The 23,878-nt window shown below is 42.7% G+C and overlaps 2 protein-coding genes across 3 annotated transcripts in view; one reads left to right on the top strand and one right to left on the bottom strand.

Annotated features, from left to right (window-relative positions):
* LOC121571168 (ubiquitin thioesterase Zranb1) overlaps window positions 1-15,328 on the top strand; it is a 40,774-nt gene extending 25,446 nt beyond the window's left edge. For both annotated transcript variants that reach the window (XM_041882516.2, XM_041882506.2), the window contains exons 3-10: window positions 3,830-4,017; window positions 4,591-4,744; window positions 6,233-6,304; window positions 8,829-9,027; window positions 10,350-10,470; window positions 11,267-11,396; window positions 13,296-13,525; window positions 13,828-15,328. In XM_041882516.2, the coding sequence (XP_041738450.1) occupies window positions 3,830-4,017; window positions 4,591-4,744; window positions 6,233-6,304; window positions 8,829-9,027; window positions 10,350-10,470; window positions 11,267-11,396; window positions 13,296-13,525; window positions 13,828-14,034 (1,301 nt within the window). In that variant the 3' untranslated portion in view covers window positions 14,035-15,328. The remainder of the gene's footprint in view (window positions 1-3,829; window positions 4,018-4,590; window positions 4,745-6,232; window positions 6,305-8,828; window positions 9,028-10,349; window positions 10,471-11,266; window positions 11,397-13,295; window positions 13,526-13,827) is intronic.
* A 713-nt stretch (window positions 15,329-16,041) lies between these two features.
* Window positions 16,042-23,878, bottom strand: part of LOC121571160 (trithorax group protein osa-like) — a 49,742-nt gene continuing 41,905 nt past the window's right edge. Inside the window, 8 exon segments of the mRNA XM_045222026.1 lie at window positions 16,042-17,708; window positions 17,710-17,776; window positions 19,064-19,190; window positions 19,295-19,422; window positions 19,513-19,643; window positions 20,165-20,379; window positions 20,509-20,715; window positions 21,283-21,427. Of these exon segments, the coding sequence (XP_045077961.1) occupies window positions 17,592-17,708; window positions 17,710-17,776; window positions 19,064-19,190; window positions 19,295-19,422; window positions 19,513-19,643; window positions 20,165-20,379; window positions 20,509-20,715; window positions 21,283-21,427 (1,137 nt within the window). The 3' untranslated portion in view covers window positions 16,042-17,591.

Below are 23,878 nucleotides of genomic sequence, written 5' to 3'. Positions count from 1 at the left end.
CATACTTGAGTAAAGGTAAAGATACCTTAATAGAAAATGACTCAAGTAAAAGTGAAAGTCACCCAGTAAAATACTACTTGAGTAAAAGTATTTGGTTTTAAATATACTTGAGGATCAATGGTAAATGTAATTGCTCAAATATACTTAAGTATCAAAAGTAAAAGTAAAGGGGTAAATCCTTTCAAATTCCTTTATATTAAGCAAACTAGACGACACAATTTTCTTGTTAATTTTTTAAAATGGGATAGCCAGGAGCACACTCCAACACAGACATAATTTACAAACAAAGCATTTGTGTTTAATCAGTCCGCCAGATTAGACGCAGTAGGAATGACCAGGGATTTTCTCTTTTTAAGTAGGTGAATTAGACCATGTTCCTGTCCTGCTAAGCATTCAAAATGTAATGAGTACTTTTGGGTGTCAGGGAAAATGTATGGAGTAGAAAGTACATTCTTTTAATTAGGAATGTAGTGAAGTAAAAGTTGTCAAAAAGATCAATAGTAATGTACAGATACCCCAAAAAACGACTTACAGTGAGGGAAAAAATTATTTGATCCCCTGCTGATTTTGTACGTTTGCCCACTGACAAAGAAATGATCAGTCTATAATTTGAATAGTAGGTTTATTTGAACAGTAAGAGACAGAATAACAACAACAAAAATCCAGAAAAATGTCAAAAATGTTATAAATTGATTTGCATTTGAATGAGGGAAATAAGTATTTGACCCCCTCTCAATCAGAAAGATTTCTGGCTCCCAGGTGTCTTTTATACAGGTAACGAGCTGAGATTAGGAGCACACTCTTAAAGGGAGTGCTCCTAATCTCAGCTTGTTACCTGTATAAAAGACACCTGTCCACAGAAGCAATCAATCAATCAGATTCCAAACTCTCCACCATGGCCAAGACCAAAGAGCTCTCCAAGGATGTCAGGGACAAGATTGTAGACCTACACAAGGCTGGAATGGACTACAAGACCATCGCCAAGCAGCTTGGTGAGAAGGTGACAACAGTTGGTGCGATTATTCGCAAATGGAAGAAACACAAAAGAACTGTCAATCTCCCTTGGCCTAGGGCTCCATGCAAGATCTCACCTCGTGGAGTTGCAATGATCATAAGAACAGTGAGGAATCAGCCCAGAACTACACGGGAGGATCTTGTCAATGATCTCAAGGCAGCTGGGACCATAGTCACCACGAAAACAATTGGTAACACACTACGCCGTGAAGGACTGAAATCCTGCAGCGGCCGCAAAATCCCCCTGCTCAAGAAAGCACATTTACAGGCCCGTCTGAAGTTTGCCAATGAACATCTGAATGATTCAGAGGAGAACTGGGTGAAAGTGTTTGGTCAGATGAGACCAAAATGGAGCTCTTTGGCATCAACTCAACTCGCCGTGTTTGGAGGAGGAGGAATGCTGCCTATGACCCCAAGAACACCATCCCCACCGTCAAACATGGAGGTGGAAACATTATGCTTTGGGGGTGTTTTTCTGCTAAGGGGACAGGACAACTTCACCGCATCAAAGGGACAATGGACAGGGCCATGTACCGTCAAATCTTGGGTGAGAACCTCCTTCCCTCAGCCAGGGCATTGAAAATGGGTCGTGGATGGGTATTCCAGCATGACAATGACCCAAAACACACGGCCAAGGCAACAAAGGAGTGGCTCAAGAAGAAGCACATTAAGGTCCTGGAGTGGCCTAGCCAGTCTCCAGACCTTAATCCCATAGAAAATCTGAGGGGGGAGCTGAAGGTTCGAGTTGCCAAACGTCAGCCTTGAAACCTTTAATGACTTGGAGAAGATCTGCAAAGAGGAGTGGGACAAAAACCCTCCTGAGATGTGTGCAAACCTGGTGGCCAACTACAAGAAACGTCTGACCTCTGTGATTGCCAACAAGGGTTTTGCTACCAAGTAGTAAGTCATGTTTTGCAGAGGGGTCAAATACTTTTTTCCCTCATTAAAATGCAAATCAATTTATAACATTTTTGACATGCGTTTTTCTGGATTTCTTTGTTGTTATTCTGTCTCTCACTGTTCAAATAAACCTACCATTACTATGAGACTGATAATGTCTTTGTCAGTGGGCAATAACATCAGCAGGGGATCAAATACTTTTTTCCCTCACTGTAAGTAGTACTTTCAAGTATTTCTACTTAAGTACTTTACACCAATGGCTGTCATGTGCCTTTTACTGAGGAGTGGCTTCAGTCTGGCCACTCTACCATAAAGGCCTGATTGTTGGAGTGCTGCAGAGATTGTTGACCTTCTGGAAGGTTCTCCCATTACCACAGAGGAGCTCTGTCAGAGTGACCAACAGGTTCTTGGTCATCTCCCTGACCAAGGCCCTTCTCCCCCAATTGCTCAGTTTGGCTGGGTGGCAAGCTCTAGGAAGAGTCTTTAGAATGATGGAGGCCACTGTGTTCTTGGGGACCTTCAATGCTGCAGACATTTTTTGGTACCCTTCCCCAGATCTGTGCCTCGACACAATCCTGCCTCGGAGCTCTACGGACAGTTCCTTCGACCTCATGGCTTGGTTTTTGCTCTGACATGCACTGTCAACTGTGGGACCTTATATTGACAGGTGTGTGCCTTTCCAAATCATGTCCAATAAATTGAATTTACCACAGGTGGACTCCAATCAAGTTGTAGAAACATCTCAAGGATGATCAATGGAAATAGGATGCACCTGAACTCAATTTCGAGTCTCATAGCAAAGGGTCTGAATACTTATGTAAATAAGGTATTTCTAAATGTCTAAACTTGTTTTCGCTTTGTCATTATGGGGTGTTGTGTGTAGATTGAGGATTTTAAAAAATGTGATCTATTTTACAATAAGGCTGTAATGTAACAAAATGTGGAAAAGGGGAAGAAGTCTGAATACTGATTATGCTTCAAAGCATTTTGTGTGTGAGTGTGGCCCTTTTTGAGTGTTAAACAATAGTTAGCCAGGGAGTAATGTTGTGAAATATGCCAGAGACTGCTGCATGGGTATTCCAGAAATCAGACGGAAAATGATGAGGCTGGTAGTAGCACTGGAAATGTTCTCTACTTTTATCTTCCCCCACACTTTCTATAATGTTGTTCTTTTTCAAATGGTGTTTTTGTTTCAGTACTGTAGTAGTAAAACTACCGCAGTGTCTATGTGGTTTTGGCAAGGAATAGCCTACAAATGATTGGGCAAACTCTAAGAATTTCCACCACGTCCAATGTACAGATAAACTGAGTGTAGAAAACATTAGGAACACCTGCACTTTCCATGACAGACTGACCAGGTGAAAGCTATGATCCCTTATTGAAGTCACTTATTAAATCCACTTCTGTCAGTCTAGATGAAGTGGAGGATACAGGTTAAAGAAGTATTTTTAAACGTTGAGATTGTATTGTGTATGTGTGCCATTCAGAGTGTGAATGGGCAAGATAACAGATTTAAGTTCCTTTTGAACGGGGTATGGTTTTAGGTGCCAGGAGCACTGGTTTGAGTGTGTCAAGAACTGCAATGCTGCTGGGTTTTTCACGCTCAACAGTTTCCCGTGTGTATCAAGAATGGTCCACCACCCAAAGGACATCCAGCCAACTTGACACAACTGTGGGAAGCATTGGAGTCAACATGGGCCAGCATCCATGTGGAATGTTTTCAACACCTTGTAGAGTCCATGCCCCGATGAATTGAGGCTGTTCTGAGGGCAAAAGGGGTTGCAACTCCAATATTAGGAAGGTGTTCCTAATGTTTTGTGACCTTTACACTGAGTTTATGTAGTGTGTGCTGTGTAGCTTGTGTTTTTAACTCCTCACTGATTCCCCCCCTCCTCCTCCTCCTCTCTTTCTGCAGGTGTGGTAGAGGGGGACCTGGCTGCAGTAGAGGCCTATAAATCATCAGGTGGGGACATCGCCAGGCAGCTGACGTCCGACGAGGTGCGTCTTCTCAACCGGCCCTCTGCCTTTGACGATGGCTTCACCCTGGTCCACCTGGCCATCCGCTTCCAGAGGCAGGACATGCTGGCCGTGCTCCTCACTGAGGTCAGGACGACATACAGGCCCTGCCAATGTGTTAGCTGTAATGGTACAGGTCAAAGACCGTTGTCTTTATTCTGCTGTACCAGTTAGTGTAGATTAAATGTATTGGTTAATAGTCACTCCATCTCCAGGTTGAGTTAGGTTCTGCTTATCAATGTTTTGAAGATACCGCTGATGAGCTTTGTTAACCTCTATCTACCGGGAGACGACATAGTGGATGGGATGTGGTGTATGTGTGGCAGATCGATGGGTGCGTAAACATGATCCCAGTTTATCCCGCTGCTGACAGGAGGCTCTTATCCCAGGGTCAGTGAGTGTGTGTGAGCCCTGGAAGGACCGGCAGGATTATGTCCCCTAAGGAAGGACGGGACAGGGCAGGGTCTACCTGGGGCCTGTTCAGGAGGGTGCAGTGTTACTGAACGTTCAAATGGATATGGATTGTGTTAAACATATGATTGAACAGGGAATCGAGTCAGGGATTCTACTCATTACATTTCTCTCTGCAACACTCTGAATGTTTCACCTGGGTTTTATTTGCAGTAGGAAACATTTTATCATTTCTGTGTCACTGTCTAGGTGTCCCAGCAGGCAGCTAAGTGTATCCCAGCCATGGTGTGCCCTGAGCTGACGGAGCAGATACGCCGTGAGGTGGCTGCCTCCCTGCAGCAGCGCAAGGGAGACTTCACCTGCTACTTCCTCACTGACCTGGTCACCTTCACGCTGCCAGCAGGTCAGCCTCCCTCTGACCTACTATATACTTCTGCAGTAGTTTTATTTCGCCTAGTTACTGTGTATAGTTATGTGGCGTCAACTGTTTTGCTGCTCTTCTACACTAAAGCTTCATGTCTTAGGCCTATATGATGGTAGAATACATGTTTTGTGTTAGGGAATTGCATAATGGTATGGTTGTTTCCAACTACTCTTGAGAAAAATATTTTCCCTGGCACCATCTTAGGGTATTGTTGTGTGGCGATTTGGTTGCGTATTTCCACCCTTTGACTTGGCTGTGCGAGTAAAACATTGAATTGCTTGCATCTGTGCGAGCTGCAAATTCTAGCTAGTCATTTCTGTCAACATTTTCTGTTTTTGAGTAGGCTACAATCATGATTTGGTGAAACACAAGGCTCCAAACTGCAACTATTTAGTCACATTTTGCAATCCTTTGACTTGACTGTGCAAGTAAACTTAATTGGACGTATCGGTGCGAGCTGCACATTCAACATGATCACTTCACTCCAAACTTACTCTTTTTTTTTTTATGAGGCTAAAACCATGATTTGGTCAAAAAGCATTATCCTCATGATTCCTGTAATGCAAGTGTCTGCCCTGTGCCTGTTTCGCTGGGGCCTGCTGCTGTGATGAGCGAGCCACTCACGGCCTGTCCCCCTATTAGTGCTCCGGGACAACAAAAATACTCTCTGATTGAATAACATTTCAAAATCCAATCCACTCCTTTTTTCTATTGTGTGACGCCGCTGCAAAACTTTGGTGTGACCAAATCATATGCTGGTGCCACCAATTTAAAAACCAGGGGGAAAAGTTAGTCTGGAGCCCATAGGTACAACGTTTTTGGTAGGGTACGCAAGGTTGAGTCTACAGCTATTTTAGTTGAATTCCTACTTGAGAAATAGGCTACGTTGTGGTTAAAGACGAGAACTGCAGGGCTGATAAGCAGTGATGTCTGGTATGCAGAGTATTTGGGGAGCATGCAGATGCATTGGCTTCTGGCCATTATAGAAGCCCCTCTGTTCTGTTGCACAATGTCAATGCATTCATTTATTGAGCTGAAGAATAGCCACTACTGTTGTCAAGGGCTCCAATCACACACAGTAGCCCTGTAGCTTTATTGTGGAAAGAAAAGGCAACACAAAACAAAACATGGTTTGACATTGGATAGAAAACAGTCAAATGTGGTGTCTGTAGTTTGCAGAGACGTCAGCTTGTAGAGTTACAATGCAGCATTGACTCCTGCAACCTCAGGATATTAAACCCTAATCACTTCAGCCTGGCTTAGTTTTTAAGGCGTGTGCAGGTCAAGAGGTGAAGACGGATTCACTTTCTTCTCCAAGCCCTACATTTCATTTCACTGTTGTCAAATAAATACTTGCCCTCTAACTTTCCCTTTTTGGGAAGTTTTTGGATGATGAACTGTATCATGTCTTTTTTGTGTTGTGTATCTCAAGCAATTGAATGCCACCCTGTGTGTTTTTGTCTGCAGATATCGAGGACTTGCCCCCAACAGTTCAGGAGAAACTGTTTGACGAGGTGCTAGACCGAGATGTACAGAAAGGTGAAATATTGACTTACTTCATGTGAATTTCAGTAACTTACAGTGGTTTGCGAAAGTATTAACCCCCCTTGGTATTTTTCCTGTTTTGTTGGCTTACAACCTGGAATTAAAATGGATATTTTGGGGGGGTTTGTATCATTTGATTTACACAACATGCCTACCACTTTGAAGATGCAAAATATTGTTTTATTGTGAAACAAACAAGAAATAAGACAAAAAAACAGAACTTGAGCATGCATAACTATTCACCCCCCCAAAGTCAATACTTTGTAGAGCCACCTTTTGCAGCAATTACAGCTGCAAGTCTCTTGGTGTATGTCTCTATAATCTTGGCACATCTAGCCACTGGGATTTTTGCCCATTCTTCAAGGCAAAACTGCTCCAGCTCCTTCAAGTTGGATGGGTTCCGCTGGTGTACAGCAATCTTTAAGTCATACCACAGATTCTCAATTGGATTGAGGTCTGGGCTTTGACTAGGCCATTCCAAGAAATTTAAATGTTTCCCCTTAAACCACTCAAGTGTTGCTTTAGTAGTATGCTTAGGGCCATTGTCTTGCTGGAAGGTGAACCTCTGTTTCCCTCAAGAATTTCATGTGTGTATATATGCTGAGATCATGTGACACTTAGATTGTACACAGGTGGACTTTATTTAACTAATTATGTGACTTCTGAAGGTAATTGGTTGCACCAGATCTTATTTAAGGGCTTCATAGCAAAGGGGTTGAATACATATGCACGCACCACTTTTCCGTTATTTATTTTTTAGAATTGTTTGAAACAAGTTATTTTTTTCATTTCACTTCACCAATTTGGACTTTTGTTTATGTCCATTACATGAAATCCAAATAAAAATCAATTTAAATTACAGGTTGTAATGCAACAAAATAGGAAAAACGCCAAGGGGGATGAATACTTTTGCAAGGCACTGTACAATACCACTATTTTACTGAATTTTGTGTGTGTGTGTGTGAGCGAGAGACCATTGTCATAGTCAACAGTGGGTGGCATCTGTATAGCTTCCTATCCCCTCTCTACTACATGAGAAGGCTGCTGTATAGTGTTGTATTACAGGTCTATTCCCTGCCTGCCATTTTGCCTGCCATTATCGTGTGTGCTTGCATCCATGCTAATCATGCTAATTGAGTTTTAAGATTTCACTGATCCCTAAAGGGCTCTCCACAGTGATTTCACAGTCTACGCAAACGGAGCTACGGCATTTGCGTCGCGTAAAAAAAATTCTGCCGCACAAAAGTACTTAGAACTACGTTGAGAGCAATGCAAACAAACCTCAGTCGGATCCGTTGCGTAGACTGTGTAGAGGCCTTTAGTGAATGACTACTTCCTCCAGTACCTTTAGTAAATGACTGTACTTCCTCCACACGCCGTCAATGGTACTTTTCCACACTGATTGCTCACACTCTCTAGGGTGTCTTGTGACCTGTTTAGCACACCAAGGGTAACAAGCCAGTGTATGGAAGACCAGGTGACCAAAGTCACCCTAGTCACCTCCAAACGCTCCTGTCTTTCGCTCTGCTATGATGAAGCTGCAAGTGCAGGTGTATCACTTTTCATCACACTCGATCCCCTCTTTGAAATATGATCATGCTGGGGTCCTTTCCAGTGCCATCACCGGTCATGTAGAATCAAGGTGGCACCTTCAGCCATCCGCACCTTGTCGTTGTACATAGTGCAAGCCCAGCATCACAATGGTGTCCTTGCTATCACTGTTAGTGATGGGAAGTTCAGCTCTTTTTACTGACTTGGATCTTTTCAACTCATTCAGTAAAAATAATTAATATGATGAACTGAAAACTCGAAAGAGTCATGATTCTACAAGCCTGTTGTCGTTCACCATAACGGGCTTATGGAGCTGTCATTTGTGACTGAGACTTTTAAAATGTGCTTTAAACAATGTGTACATTTGTTGATTGCTATGTATACATTTGAAACAAAGTTGTGGCCGCAAACGGACAAGATTGTGAACGACTCTTGGTGGAATGCATTGCTTGAACGAACTGCAGCACCCCAAACGATTCGTTCTCAAGTTTTTTTTATAGCAAAGACAGTGTATGTTTTGGTTCTATCATAAAATTCAAGAATCAATCAATTCCATTTATTCTTGAACCATGCAATCAATTATGAGTTCTAAACATGTCTTTTTCTTCTCTATGCTGTTATTGCTGCCTGCAGCATGATCTATTTTAGAGTTGTTGGTCGGCGCACGTCTTCGGAGCCACTGAGCCGGAGAAGCGCGTCTTAATCCTTCTGTTGTAATCGTGGCCAGGAGGTCAAACGAACAACAAAATGAACGAAAAACGAATCATGACTCTCGAGTCAGTAAAGAGTCGTTACAAAAGAATGAATAGTTTGCGAACTGCACATCACTAATCACTGTACATCCCTACACATTACAATACTTGATTAATTGAACAGGGATGTTAGTTCTGGGCTGGAACAAAAGCCTGCACACCATGTAAAACCAAAGAGTGCCCTTTGAAAGCCTCACTTTCCCTCTCTCTCTCAGAGCTGGAGGAGGAGTCTCCCATCATCAACTGGTCTATAGAGCTAGGAACGCGGTTGGACAGCAGGCTGTATGCCCTGTGGAACCGCACGGCCGGGGACTGCCTGTTAGACTCAGTACTGCAGGCCACCTGGGGCATCTATGACAAGGACTCTGTCCTCCGCAAGACCCTTCACGACACCCTGCACAACTGCTCCCACTGGTGAGGCCTGGGTCTGGGGTGTGACTTTGTCTGGGCATGGGGATAGGATGAGAAGGCTATGTTTGTTTATGCAAACCAATTATTTAATTGTGGAAAAAGGACAACCGTTCTCATTGCAAAAGGGTTTAAAGCATTTGAGTAACAATACTTAAATCCAAACTGGTTCTCTAGCAAATTAGTAAGAATGTCTCACCCTATGTTCAAGAATGGCCTTTTTCCCCTTTATTCAGATTACAACCTCTCACTTTCAGTTATCTTCCAAATATCACCATTTCTAAAACAAGCCAAAGAAAGTTGGTTGCAATTACAATTTCATCCACCAGAAACTACAGAACAAATAATACAACAAATATTGTGATTAAACTCAAATATACTAATTGATAAAAAACAATGATATTAGGATTATAAAAAAAAAAAGTATAATCTTCGTAAATGATATCATAGGTAGGACTGGTGGAGTTATGTCGCACATGCAGCTAACAAAAACATATGGAAATATCTGCTCTACCCAAAATTACAACCAACAAATTGCAGCATTACTGCAAGAATGGAAGAGGAATGTGGTAGGGGGAAAAAGTAAGGAACTTGTGTGTCGGCCCTGCATTAAAGACCATAATTGGTTAAAGAAAATTGTGATAAATAAATAAATATACCAGTTTCATTCAAGGTCCAAAGATTGACAGCCATGCCATATAGATTACAAAATTGTTGGGAAGAGATTTTTGACGTACTGATTCCATGGCACATGGTTTATGAACTGATAAGCAAAACGACGCCGGATTCAAAATGTATAAATTTCTATTTAAATTATTATACAACATTCTTGCAACCAAAATAATGTAATTTATATGGGGAATACAACCTTCCCAGCTCTGCAGATTTTGCTGCGAAGAGATTGAATCATTAGATTGTTGGAAAAGCATTCCAGGTGAAGCTGGTTGAGAGGATGCCAAGAGTGTGCAAAGCTGTCATCAAGGCAAAGGGTGGCTATTTGAAGAATCTCAAATATAAAATACATTTTGATTTGTTTAACACTTTTTTTGGTTACTAAATGATTCCATATGTGTTTGTTCATAGTTTTGATGTCTTCACTATTATTCTACAATGTAGAAAATAGTAAAAATAAATAAAAATGAGTAGGTGTCCAAACTTTTGACTGCATCACTTTGATGCAGACAATTACAGTGATGGAAGCTACAATCTAGCTGCAATATTAAAGCTGTTCTACCCCCCCCACACACACACACACACACACACACACACACACACACACACACACAAAACAAAACAGAGGGTCACTGACGTGTGTTCTGTCTGTCTAGGTTCTACACGCGCTGGAAGGAGTGGGAGTCATGGTATTCCCAAAGCTTCGGCTTGCATTTCTCACTCAGGGAGGAACAGTGGCAGGAAGACTGGGCTTTCATCCTCTCACTGGCCAGCCAGGTACACAAACACACACTCACTAATTTCCTTATGCATACATACATACATAAAGCTTTAAGCTTTTTAGGTGGAAGGACTTGACTTGGGATCAGCAGTGTACAAATGTAGAATCTTAATTTGATCACTGTTTTGTTGAGAATTATATATAAAAAAGATTGCACCGCAGAAAATGCAGATGAGCTTTGTGATTTACATAAATTCTGAAAACCCACTCTAACACAAGGTTATAATAACAGTATTGCACTTTTCATGGAACCTACTTTTGGGCTGCTAAAAGCCTAACCACTGATCAAGCAACATTATAGACTAAACGTTCAAATCCTGTTGCTGCAGGATTATTTGGCTGTGACAATGTAGGTGAAATTAAGATCCTACATCTGTACTGTAATATGCTAAAATATGAAAAGCATTTACTGCCCATGAATTATGCAATGCCATACTGCTCTGACCATATAGAAAACCCCAGTGTATGAGAGCCCCCACTGTCATTTTTATTTGACAGTTGTGTAACCTCAACTGTTCCTCTACTATATTAATCATTTAAGATGTAGAACCAACAGAGGCATTGACTTAAGGTTTTCTTTTTAACAATCAAATTATTCTTGATCACATATTTATGGTATAAAGGCATGGTTTTAAGACTCCGGCTTACAGTATTGCTGGATGTACGTCCAATCAGGTTAGCCTAACAGCTAATAGTAAGTAATAGCACAAATCCTAATAGTATATTTTGCAGCTATGCACCACAAAGGTAGTTTGACGTGCCTCTCTCTTTGTGTTGTTTCTCTCTCTACAGCCTGGAGCCAGCCTGGAGCAGACTCATATTTTTGTTCTTGCACACATTCTTCGTAGACCAATCATCGTCTATGGAGTGAAGTATTACAAAAGTTTCCGTGGTGAAACACTTGGGTACACCCGTTTTCAAGGTGAGATGATGTCTGTTTTCTTTGGCCTCAGTCTTCAATTGGGCTGATTTTTAAAGGCTTTTTTCTCTCCCGTTGATGTAGTAAGCTATGTAGTAATCCTGTCAAGCAAAATGCTCTCAAAATGCACAGTGTTGCAGATTTATCTCTTCTTGTCCAATTAGATTGACGGCCCAGTCTGTGTCCATGGGTTGGACAATATCTGCTGGGTCAGACAAAGCCCTTCTGATTTGAATTAGCCCTAGCACATGAATCGTGGCACAAGGATGATGCTAATTTTCGATTGGGTTTGCTGATTTGAGAGTTTTGCTCAAAGGTCAGTATTCAATCAATAATGGATTTCCGGATAGCACTTTCAGAGGTGTTTTGATTTACACAGCAGTGTGTCACAGGTGGAGGGAGTTGACACTTGATTTAGAAATTGTCAGTCTTGTGGCATGACCCTTAGCATTGCAGATAGAACTGTATTATAAGACACGATTCCCTAATGTACATTACAGAAGAATGTGTTTTCCATAATATAACCTATTCCTTTCTTACTCTTCTGCACGTTGCACCCCAGTGAACACAAGCTGTAGTCCGTATTAGGGGTGTGAGCGTTAAAACATTGTAATGTTTCAACTAAATGCAGATCCTTAAATGTTAAGAATCCCTAACCGAAAAACAACTAGGAGCATTGAAGCACGAGGCTCAACTTCCCCACTGTTTTGGTGCCCTGGCTACCACGCTGTGAGCAGTGTGAAGCAAACCTGTGCAGATACTGTGTGTGACAGAGTAGTGTTGCATCTCGCTCATCTCATGAGACCCAAACTGTTGCTGGCAGCTGCATTATCAATTCACATGGAATTTTATAAACATTTCTTATAGTTTTAATGAAAAACTGAGTTTAAACATTAAGAATGTTTTTCCATTTGTCACATCCCTAGTTTGTAGCTGTCCACTACTGAGCCTAGGTGCAGAGTCCCAGTGTGAAATGCCACAAGCGTGTCTGCATACATCCCATTGCTCACATAATCTGTCTTTTCATTCTTACAGGAACTGTAGCCGCATCAAGAATCAGTCCAAGTAGATGATCTGTTTAGTAAAGGGAGGGTGGTTACAATTGTTCGTTGGGATTGTTCCAATGCTGATACAGCATGCATGTGACTCTCTCTCTAAAACCAGTCGAAGAACAATTCTGACAAAATAATCCCACCCCCTAACTATGAAGCAATGCAGGAGCATGGTTCACTGTACATACTGTTAAAAGTCTGTCTCTCAGCATATGTTAGCCATCATGAGGAGAGGGAGTGGTAGTGTAAAGCGGGCGTCCAATAAGGGCTGAGGGCGGGGTCCACCTCCGTGGGCCCTAGTAAACAGTCTGGCTTTAATTAGCCTGCAGAGCCCGTGCAGCCATAATAAAAGCTCTCTAACGATGGGCTGCATGTGGTAATGGAGGAATGATATAGGCTACTGTTTGTGTTGCCAAGGGAAGGAGAGGCTTATGGGTGTCCATGGAGGGAGGGAAGGAGAAAGCTCAGTTTTAAATTGGTTGCCAGGTGAACCCAGTAAACACACAATGGCAGACGGTTGAACAGTGAGGGATAGTAACTGTTCTAGATGCTCAAAAACAGTGGTTTGTGGTTTAAGTTATGGTCACAAGGTGAAGTGTCCCATTCACTTGTAGATGCTGTCTAGTGGGTTATGAGGCTGATGGAATAGTCTCAGGGAAATTGTCCATTGTGTTTGGGAAACTGTTGGTAAGCAATATGTCAGCCTGTTTTGACATTTTGGTTTGTCATCTCTCTCTATTTCTCTTTCTTTCCTTCCCCATGTCCCTTTTACCTCCTCCCTTGATTTCCCCCTCCTCTCTTCCTCCTTCACTCTTCATCTCACCCCCTTCCCTCCCTGTCCTCTCTCCAGGTGTGTACTTGCCCCTGCTGTGGGAGCAGAGTTTCTGTTGGAAGAGTCCCATCGCTCTGGGCTACACCCGCGGCCACTTCTCTGCACTGGTGGCCATGGAGAATGACGGCTTCGACAATCGGGGTGCAGGCGCCAACCTCAACACAGACGATGACGTCACAGTCACCTTCCTACCGCTGGTAGACAGTGAGAGAAAGTTGCTCCACATCCACTTTCTCTCAGCACAAGAGGTAGGAGGGAGCTCCCGCTGTGGTATCATGAATATTTATATGGACCCCGACTGGCTGCTTTTCAAGGATTCTGTCATTCATGCTAATTCAAGCTAAGTTCGCTATTCATGCTGATTACACCATCTGCTAAGTGACTATAGTGTAAAACGTATGTAAGTATTTTGCTATTCTCGTGAAGTGACTGGAATGTGAAAAGTAAGGGAGATTGGCTGCACTAATTGCGATTTTCTCAGTATGAGAGCATTCTCTAAAGTATGAGATGTAGTCTCATGGTTGATGGTTTTCTTGTCTGTGTGTGTCAGATGGGGAATGAGGAGCAGCAGGAGAAGCTGCTCAGGGAGTGGTTGGACTGCTGTGTGACAGAGGGTGGAGTGCTGGTGGCCATGCAGAAGAGCTCCCGCCGGCGGAACCACCCCCTGGTCACACAGATGGTGGAGAAGTGGCTGGACGGCTACCGACAGATCCGCCCCTGTGCCTCGCTCTCAGACGGTGAGGAAGATGATGAGTAACAAAACGGGAGTAGGCGGGGTCCCTAGGGGCATGGACAAACTGTGAAAGGGGAGGGAATCATGAGCCTCACTCTACCCTGGCAGAGGACACACACTTAGAGCTATCTGGACAAACCTGAGACTGACAGAAAAAATAACTAGGGATGATCAGAACTAAAGGATTGTAGTTTTCAAATGCTATTGATCTTTATTGATTTTCATGTAAAATCTTTAGGCAAAAGTGTAAATGCATGTGGTTGTTTAAAAAATAAGTATAAGGAAATATACCAGCATCGATTCAAATCAACACATCTTTATATCGGTTTATTATGGGCACTGCCGAAAACACACCCAAAATTACTGTCCTTTTAGTAGTTTTTCCAGTTGAAATGGTTGTCTTGTTTTTTGATGGGCAGGGTCTAGGCCAACATATCTTTGGGTCAGGGCACCTAACAGAGAACTGCTGCAATTGTGTACTATGAACTTAATTCTTAAAGGGATACTTTAGGACGAAGCCCTTTTGTCAACGAAGCCCTTTATCTACTTCTCCAGAGTCAGATGAACCATTTACATTACATTTTAGTCATTTAGCAGACGCTCTTATCCAGAGCGACTTACAGTTAGTGAGTGCATACATTTTTTGAACCCACGGGGATACCATTTGTCTCTGCATCCAGTATGAAGTAAGTTAGAGGTAGTTTCGCGAGCCAATCCTAATTAGCGTTAGCGCAGTGAATAGAAGTCTATGGTATCTGCTAGCAGTTACCAACTTCTTTCAAACTGCACGCAGAGACAAATGGTATCCACGGGTTCATCTGGGGAAGTAGATAAAGGGTTTCATTGACAAAATCCCCTTAGTATCCCTTTAATACTAAGCACTGCACATTTATGACTAACTGCTTGAATAAAGGTAATTTATGAAGCTTTGAAAAGGAAATTCCCTTCACCTCAAAGCTAGTGTCACTAAGGTTTAGGAGATCCAACACATTGATGATTAGTTTACCCTTTTTCCCCAGAATGGCCAAAATGAAGTCTTTATTTTCTTGATCTCCAAACTAATTCTACATATTTATTTGTTTGGGAGCTTTTGAGCTGAGATCTTTGATTCTCTGTATTTCTTTTTGTGGTTTTGTCATTTCTTTCAATCCTGATGAAGACGTTTGTTGCACAAACATTTTTGCTTTGAGGAAAATAACCATTATGAAAGTTTACTTCAGTTCTCATGTAATTTAGTACCTCATTTGGATGTTTGGTGCTTTTTTTGGAGGAGAGAGTAAGATGCATTCAATGTCGACATTAAAACAGAATCACACTAGTTTCGTCATGTTTCTTTTTCTGTCCTGCTATTCTTCCCTGTCAAGTTTAACCCATGGTACCTGTGTGTTTCTCCTCTAATGTATGCTTCTTGTCTATATGTGAACCCATCTTGAATTAAGTTTAAGGTATTTGTGAGACTGCACATAAACCAAAGAATCATGAGTGGTCATACTTTTGCAGTGAAATACCTTTTTGTTGGGTTTCCTTGTCATTGAGTTGAGTACTGTAACTTATTTTGGTGTATTACAATCTAGTTATACACACGTTGAGCATCATGTGTATGTTGCTTTGTAGTTATGCAATAGTTGTGGATTTAGGTAAAAGCCTGACCTCGCTATAGTGCGTGTGGCACAGACAGGGGAAAAAAGAACCTTTTTAATGTCCAATTTATGAAGTCTATAAAACTTCAACTCTATGGTGTAGTTTGAACGTTTCAGTATGCATTGACTCGTGTGGTGCACCTGGTTATACATAGTACTCTCCTTTTTAGACATCCCTATATTAAAATGTAGACTATTTATCCAAAATTATATAATGGTACTCATTTTTATAAATTCTTATGGGAACATGTTTCTAGCAACCCCGTGTGGCCAGTAAACCCATTCCACCACAGAATCCAGAAAGGGTCAACTGAAGGTCATTACATTAAGTTATACATTGGTCTATAAACCGTATGCATAAATAAGCAGCAAAGAAACACTTTCACAAACCTTTCACAGAGCATGATAAAACAGCATTTTTTAATTTGAACTGCACTGAATTGTACAAATACTCACACTAGCAAGACAGGGCTGCTAACAGATTGTTTGGTTTTTAAAGTCAGGGCACTAGGGATGTTGCTATTGCTCACAGAGTGCATGATGCCTCCAAGAGCTTCAACTGGCTTTCATTATAAGAACAGAAAGAAAAGGGTGGTTCACATAATACTATCATTATAAGAACATTTAACTAGGCAATACAAATCTAACAGGACTCTGCAGAAACCTTGAACACCAAAAAACAGGTTTGATTTATAAAAATACCACAATGAAGAAAAGGTGGAAACACGTGAAACGATCCAGACTTTTTTTTCTTTCAGACATAATTTTGGGGAAAAGATTTCTGCAAAAGTTATTTTTCCTGAGTCAGTAACCTCAACTTCCAAACCCTTTCCTGTCTGGCTGGTGCTACTGTGTAGGTCCTTTTGGTGAGAAAAAAAACAGGACATTTTAAGAGAGCCCTCTAGCATACAAACACCTGTGACAATGTCCAAATCCATGATGTGGAGGTCCAGGTAAAAGCAGAGGTGCTTTTGCATGCATTTCTTATTTTGATATTTTTGTGACATACCACCACATGTAATTACTGAATCCGGAGTTGGAATGAAAGGCAATTAATCAACTGTTAAAAGTTTACATTGTCTAAGATTGCGATCATGACCTTTACAACAACAGTCTCTCATCCCCCTTGTGCGTCAGAACCTGGAGCTTTGAAGAAGCTCCTCAGAGAAACTAGATGTCTAAAAAGGAGTATACCAGATCAAAATCTTCTCTATAATACATTGGGTGTTCTCAAGGTTTTCAGGTCCCATATTCACTTAAATTGAGTTTGGTTTCTGGATGGCAATTTGGGCTTATTATTTTTGTCTCGTACTGGTCATGAGGCTCAAGAGATCTGGCAACCCTGATGTGTCCATCAAATCCTGTCTGTACATTCAGGAGCCAGCAACCTACAGGGTGAGAGATGGACTAGGACAGGGTATAGAGGTCCCAATTGAGACTGCTGATGCCATTGGCAACACCAATTGTCTTTTTCTACTGTCTGAACTATGTCATTTCTTAATCATTTCTTTTTTCACATTGAAGAACAGAAAGACCGATATTCACTTGTAGGGTGGTCTCAGAACAGGGGAAAGAAAAATAGACACGTGAACTGAAATGATGGAATGGGGCAGGGTGGGGTTGGAGGCTGGCCAGTAACAGATGTCATTGTCCTTCCAAGCTCTCCTATTGGTGGGTCAGTCAAGGTGGACGGGCCGTAACTCTGGCATGCGGTAACAACGTGTCCCAGAAAACAGGATTTATTTATTTTTTTAAGAAAAAAAAAGAGGATCCTCTGAACATGAGTTTTGACGGTCCCCACTTTGGACTAGCAGTTGTGAATATATTCACTGTCCCCACTTGGTTCCGGTGTTCTGTGTGAACCCTAACGATCAGTCTGCTGGTCTAAGAGTGGGTGGGTCAGTTGTGTATATATGAACTCCTTCCTCTCTGGATGCAGAGTTATGGCTCGGTCATGTGCTCTCTCATGGGCTCCCCGTGTTTGGAGGGTTGGTTGGGGGACGGGGCCTGGGAGGGGTGGGTACCGGAGGGAAGGGTGTGGGCGATGGGCACCCCCCCCAGGCACCATCCCCTCCATTGGCCCATGGATCCCACCAGAGGCCACACCAACCACACCAGGGGGGTACCTGTGCCAGGGAGACATTGGTGAGGTCACATGGTACCATAACAATACCTCAGGTTACAACAACCTGATAAGCTACATTTAAAAACATGTGTTGCCTCAGTTTAGAAATGAGGCAAAGGATCAAATTCAGTGGTGAGAAAGTGAAGTCACACATTGGAGAAATAGTGTGGTGCAAAACAGTCATCATGAAATCTGAAAACTGATTCAACTCTTACATGTCAATTCTGGATTCAAAACGACCACAAGACCTCATCTGTTGTTCTTGGGAAACTGATAAACGTATCAGAGAAATATATCTTGATTTACTAAATCACTCAGATAACAAAATATAGTTCTATTTGGCATAAGGGAATGGTGTAGGACTAGGGATGGTAGGTCAAGGAAAGATTCCTGACAGAATATTTCAGGGGACAGACACTGAACTGTGTGAGAAAAAGGGGGGTTTAGAGGGAAAATGATACAAATGTCACAAATATACCCAAGTAGACCTCATACTTCCTGTGCAGGAATATGGAATACAACGCTGACTGTACCTACAATCAAATGGTTGCCATTATGTGCTACCTTGTAATAGATTTTTTAAATTATTTGTCATGGTACAAGTGGCTAGGTTTGGCCACATTTGTTGGTTTTGGGGTAGGAAATGGGGGGGTGCAATGAGAGGTTGGGCAGAGCGGGTATATTGGGTGGGAAATAAAGCAGACACAGACTATACTTTTCAGTATCATGAAAACCAACAGCAGTTCCTGCTTTGATCAGCACAGGTGGGCCTGAGCCCATCATTGTGGGTCAGCATTGGTAGTATTTACCTGGTTCTCTATTAGGTATATAATTTGTCTTGCATTCCCCCCGTTCCTATGGCCTGTACCATGGTTTGGTTGACTCGGCTGTGTAAGAGAAGTAGTTCAGTCCAGTTGAGACAGTAGGTATAGGGTGAGAGACAGAGGTCAATACTGTGACTTCCTGACAAATAATAGCAAGGGATGGTAGTTAGTAACTAATCAATGTTTCCCCCATAGCGCTTCATTTCCACTATATGCCACTACGGAAACTAAAATACCACCAATGTTAAATAGAAAAGACAATAAGTTATCATATTGAATACAGGGAACAAAACAAAACAATTCTGAGCTCGGAAATGACTCCTGCTGTACCAATAAATAATTGTATCCCCCTTTTTATAAAAAAATGTAAGTCCTGCTTATGTGGAATATATACGCAAGAGGAGGTGGACCTGACCAAAAATAGGGGTTCCCTACATAATGGTCTGTTTGGTTGTGATTGATACCTGTATGCGGCACCGTTGAGTTCGGGGTGCATTTGCTGCTGCATTTGCTGCTGTTCCACCGTCCAGGGAGCTGTGGTAACAAAGAACTCCTTGTTGACACAGTTTCGTAAACTGTCTGGGATACGGCCTGCATCGGAAAAACCAAAACATTCCAGTAAAGAATCAGCTCCAAATGAGTTTCTAAGTGTGATAAGTGTGTGTGTGTGTGTGTGTGTGTGTGTGTGTGTGTACCAGTGACGGCTCTGCGTATCTCTGTGGCGGCTGCCTCTCTCATCTCCAGCGAGGCCTGTTCACTGTACCAGGCCGTGTGAGGAGTACAGATCAAGTTAGGAGCATCCTTCAGAGGACCCTGGGTAAAACTACACACACCAGAGAAAGAGATTGGCTAAGGTGAACTGGATAATCGAGTTGATTAACTTATCTATTCACACAGATAAACACACACTCACCTGAAGGGTTCTGACTCATGGACGTCCAGGGCGGCCCCCCGTATCCTGCCCTCTTTCAGGGCCTGAGCCAAGGCCTTCTCATCCACCAGACCTCCCCGCGCAGAGTTAACCAGGAACGCACCCTGACGCATCTTAAACAAAAGTAGATATCTGCAATGAGATTAAGTGACATTCCCTCTCCTGGAGAATACACATGTGGGAGCCCACTTGTACAGTATGTGCCTGTAGTGGTGCTTTCAACCATAAAGCCCCAAGGTGCCCTGCAGTATGCTCCTCGTAACAACAGCTTAGATTCAAATCCCAAAAAGCAAATGGAATAAAACTTCTGTGTACCAAAAGATAGAGACAGAGATTCATTGAGTGTGGATAAAAGTGATCCCTTCATCTTGACAAAAGCTGAAATTCATTAATTAGCACATTAACCAGGTTCTTCCTTGATGAGACCGCCCCTCACATTTCAAAGAGGAAATTGATGTTAGACTTCTATAGCAGCATGCAGTATGAAAAGCTGACTGTAGGTGGCAGTGCTGATCACCAACTAGGCCACGAGGCTGGGTACACAGTACTGTACTGTGCATGGTAAATTATGGCCTATTTTAGGATTGTGTGTGTGTGTATGTTTGCATGCATGCATGCATGTGAGTGTGTGTACCTGTTTGATGGTGAAGTCGTTGATGAGGTGGTGGTTGTGTTCGTTCAGGTTGCAGTGCAGGGAGACACAGTCACTCTGGTAGAGCAAGTCCTGCAGGGTGTAGACACGCTGAACACCCAGCGAACGCTCCAGACCGTCCTGCAGGTACGGGTCGTAGAAGATCACGTTGAAGCCAAACACCTTGGCCCGCACCGCCACCGCCTGCCCTGAACGACCTTTAGACATACACACGAATACAGTGTCAGAAGCGGATCAGAATGTTATGGCTGTGTGTGTGTATGTGAACCAAGGACTATCACAACTGAGTGCGTTACTGCCAAAGACAGACATCTCCTGTGACTCACCAAAGCCGATGAGGCCCAGTGTTTCTCCTCGGATCCTGGCGGCTCCGGACGCCACCTCTCTGATCTGCTCCACACTCTGGACCCGTGTACCCTCCCGGAGAGCCTGGTACAGCCAGGTGTTCCGCCGGTACAGGTTGAGAATATGGCACAGAGTGGAGTCGGCTGTCTCCTCCACCGCTGCCGATGGGATGTTACACACCGCGATGCCTGGCAAAGAGAGAGGGAAGACAGGATGAGGGAAGTAGAACACCAAAAATAAGTAGAAGCCCTGTGCACAGCAATGTGCTGGTTATGGAAGGAACAACTAAGTATCCAAGAAACATGTAGAAACATGTACCCACTTGGAAAGGCAACGAGTGACATTCATTCAAATTGAAGCTTTTCATAATAATAATAATAACAGTTAAAAAAAGGTAAGATTAAAGACACGTTTCACACCAGGCTACTATGTTTAATGAGGATTTTTGTTTTAATTATGAAGTGACATGCCTGGGGCAAAAATGAAATCTGTGGGGGAGTATTTCTTATCAATGCTTTCACAGCTGTTGTCTGTGTATTTAGGGGATAATGCTTCAACTACATGGTATGTATTGAAGTATACAAGTAGTGTTTGGTTTGGCTACATTCCATAAAGTCTTGGCTGCAGTGGGTTGTTGTTGCTGTTTCTATGTTGTGTCGGTCGTATTGGCCGATGCAATAAAATGTCCCCTTAGAGGATCAATACAGTTTGATCTTATACCTCTCTCCTCTATCCTCTCGGTTTCTCTCTCTTACCCATCTCTCCGGCTGCCTTGATGTCGATGTTGTCGTAGCCGCTGCCGATGCGGATGATGATGCGTAGAGCCTTGAATTTCTCCAGGTCTTCTCTGGTCAAGGTGATGGTGTGGTACATCATGGCCCCTACTGCCTCGTTCAGCACCTGATAGAGAAAAGGAGAGTCACCTTCATCATCATCATCATCATTAAAGGCATTTCATCATTATCTTAAAAAATGTTGAATAAACAAATCAAAAGCCCTGCATTATCAGAATCTGTATATGGAAACAAGGTGAGGGTGGAGACAGGCAGGGTCATAAACTGTATTGATGGTTATCCAGATCCCCAGATAGCTTAGCAAGTGCACCCTGTCAGGCGCTTTGGGTAAATAATAGCTTTAAATTCTCCTCTGGCTAACTGCATTAGCTTGGCCTGCCAGATTAGCATAGCTGTGACTTTCCATAACATTTTTATTAGAGCTAGCTCGAGTCAGCACTAGATGGTAATTCAAGGTTAAAGCTCTCCTCATGCATTCATCTAATTGCTTAGGCTGTGCTGCTAGCCAGAGGCAAGTTTGGCTGGAGACAACACGTCCTGTGGGTTGTAATGACCAATGCTGTGTGAGTCATTAAGCAAGAGGGGTAATCGCTGAGCAATGTGTCAGACTAAATGGAAAAACTGAACGAGTGATTATTTTTTATAATGATGGTGGACCAGTATTAAAATATACAGTAGTTGTAAAAAAGCAGTTTGGTGTGGAAACCAAGAGACTGCCAGGACAGAGGCTGTTCTGGCGCGAGGGTGCGGGGGGCTCTGACTCCCACAGTGAGACCTGCTCCGTGGGCCATGCTGAGGATCGCTCCAGGGAGGGGGTCCCACAACCCTCCACACCCACCCCACCTTCCCCTGTCCCAGACGAGGTGGTTTCCGGGGCCCCTGAGAGCCCAGAGACCTCCCAGGTGTCAGTTGAACCTGAGCCCACGCAGGTGGGGAGCGAGGTGGGTACACAGGAAGGGGAACAGAGTATGGAAGAGAAGGAGAGACAGCCTGAGGGCCAGGAGGCAACAGGGGAGGCACCAGTGGAGGAGACAGGCAGATAGGACAGCCCCCAGGGCAGGGTTCTTTGAAACAGGCTCCGAGAGGTTCCAGGCCAGTCCAGCAGGTGTTGCAGAGCAGGGATTCATTCCATTCTCAAAGAATTCTCCCTTGCCTCTTTTCTTGACAACTGTCTCCTTGTAGATCTGAAGGGACTGGGATGAAAGATAATTAGATAGCAAAGGGTTCACTTAGACTACCAGAAGGGTAGGGAGTGCTATTGTCATTTTATCTCTTCTTTATTCTTTATTTCCAGTCCCATGATGACTGTGAGAGGGAGAGGTCAAGGGCTGAGGGAAGGAACCAGGATTTCAGAATGGAATCCAGCCTTAGTCTCTAGGGTTGTTTCCACAGCAGTCCAGAGATTGTGTCTGACTGTCTGAGGACTCGATCTCTCAATGGGTTAATAAATAATTATGTAGGAATAGAATTCAGACACCCTATAGGACCAGAGTTCAAGCAGGAACTACACCTGGGGCTGGGAGTCAAAGGTGAAGGGTTGTCTGAGGACTTCCTGGTTCATGGCCTCCACTCTACTTCAGTTGGTCTCGTCATGGCCCGGATGTAAAGCAGCTTATATGCAAGCCAAGTAACGTGTGACTAATACTGGAAATAAAACAATTTTAGATTGTATACACACCTTCTATTTCTATCCACTCAATCACCATGATGATCAGTAAAACCAGCTCTATATAGAGGGAAATGTAGTAGAAAAAATTTAAGCATACTGTGATATGACTTGAACAAGAAAGAATACACGCATCCACCTGCTTCTGATCTTTAAACACTCCCACAGTATATGTGCACTACCCCGATAGACCCTCCACGGTTTGTCAAACAACCTCCTGTTAACATTTGCACATACTTGGGTCTGATTGGTGTACAATGTTTTTTTTTTTTTTTTTTACAATATAAATGTATGTTTTTAATAATATTACCAATGGTGCTAACGTTTCCTTACGTCCATAAGCAAAGTCTTGCTTAACATGCATTCTGAGGAAATACTTAGTGGCTATACTGTATGTTGATGTTTCCTGTGAGAAAGACATGCAGTAGCCTAGTAGCTATTATAATACCTAGAATGAAGATAGCATATTTGCAGGTTAAAGGATTTGGTTTCAATGCAGGGTTGTAAAAAAAAAAAAAGAAGATAAAAACAGATGTATTCCATTTGTTCACTACCTTATTTAATGTTGCACATACAGTGGGGAAAAAAAGTATTTAGTCAGCCACCAATTGTGCAAGTTCTCCCACTTACAAAGATGAGAGAGGCCTGTAATTTTCATCATAGGTACACGTCAACTATGACAGACAAATTGAGAAAAAAAAATCCAGAAAGATTTTTAATGAATTTATTTGCAAATTATGGTGGAAAATAAGTATTTGGTCACCTACAAACAAGCAAGATTTCTGGCTCTCACAGACCTGTAACTTCTTCTTTAAGAGGCTCCTCTGTCCTCCACTCGTTACCTGTATTAATGGCACCTGTTTGAACTTGTTATCAGTATAAAAGACCTGT

The sequence above is a fragment of the Coregonus clupeaformis genome, chromosome 1 (assembly GCF_020615455.1).
Source record: "Coregonus clupeaformis isolate EN_2021a chromosome 1, ASM2061545v1, whole genome shotgun sequence".
Taxonomy (NCBI): Eukaryota; Metazoa; Chordata; class Actinopteri; order Salmoniformes; family Salmonidae; genus Coregonus; species Coregonus clupeaformis.
The sequence above is the reverse complement of the archived record's forward strand: the minus strand, read 5'-3'. Positions and strand labels throughout refer to the sequence as shown.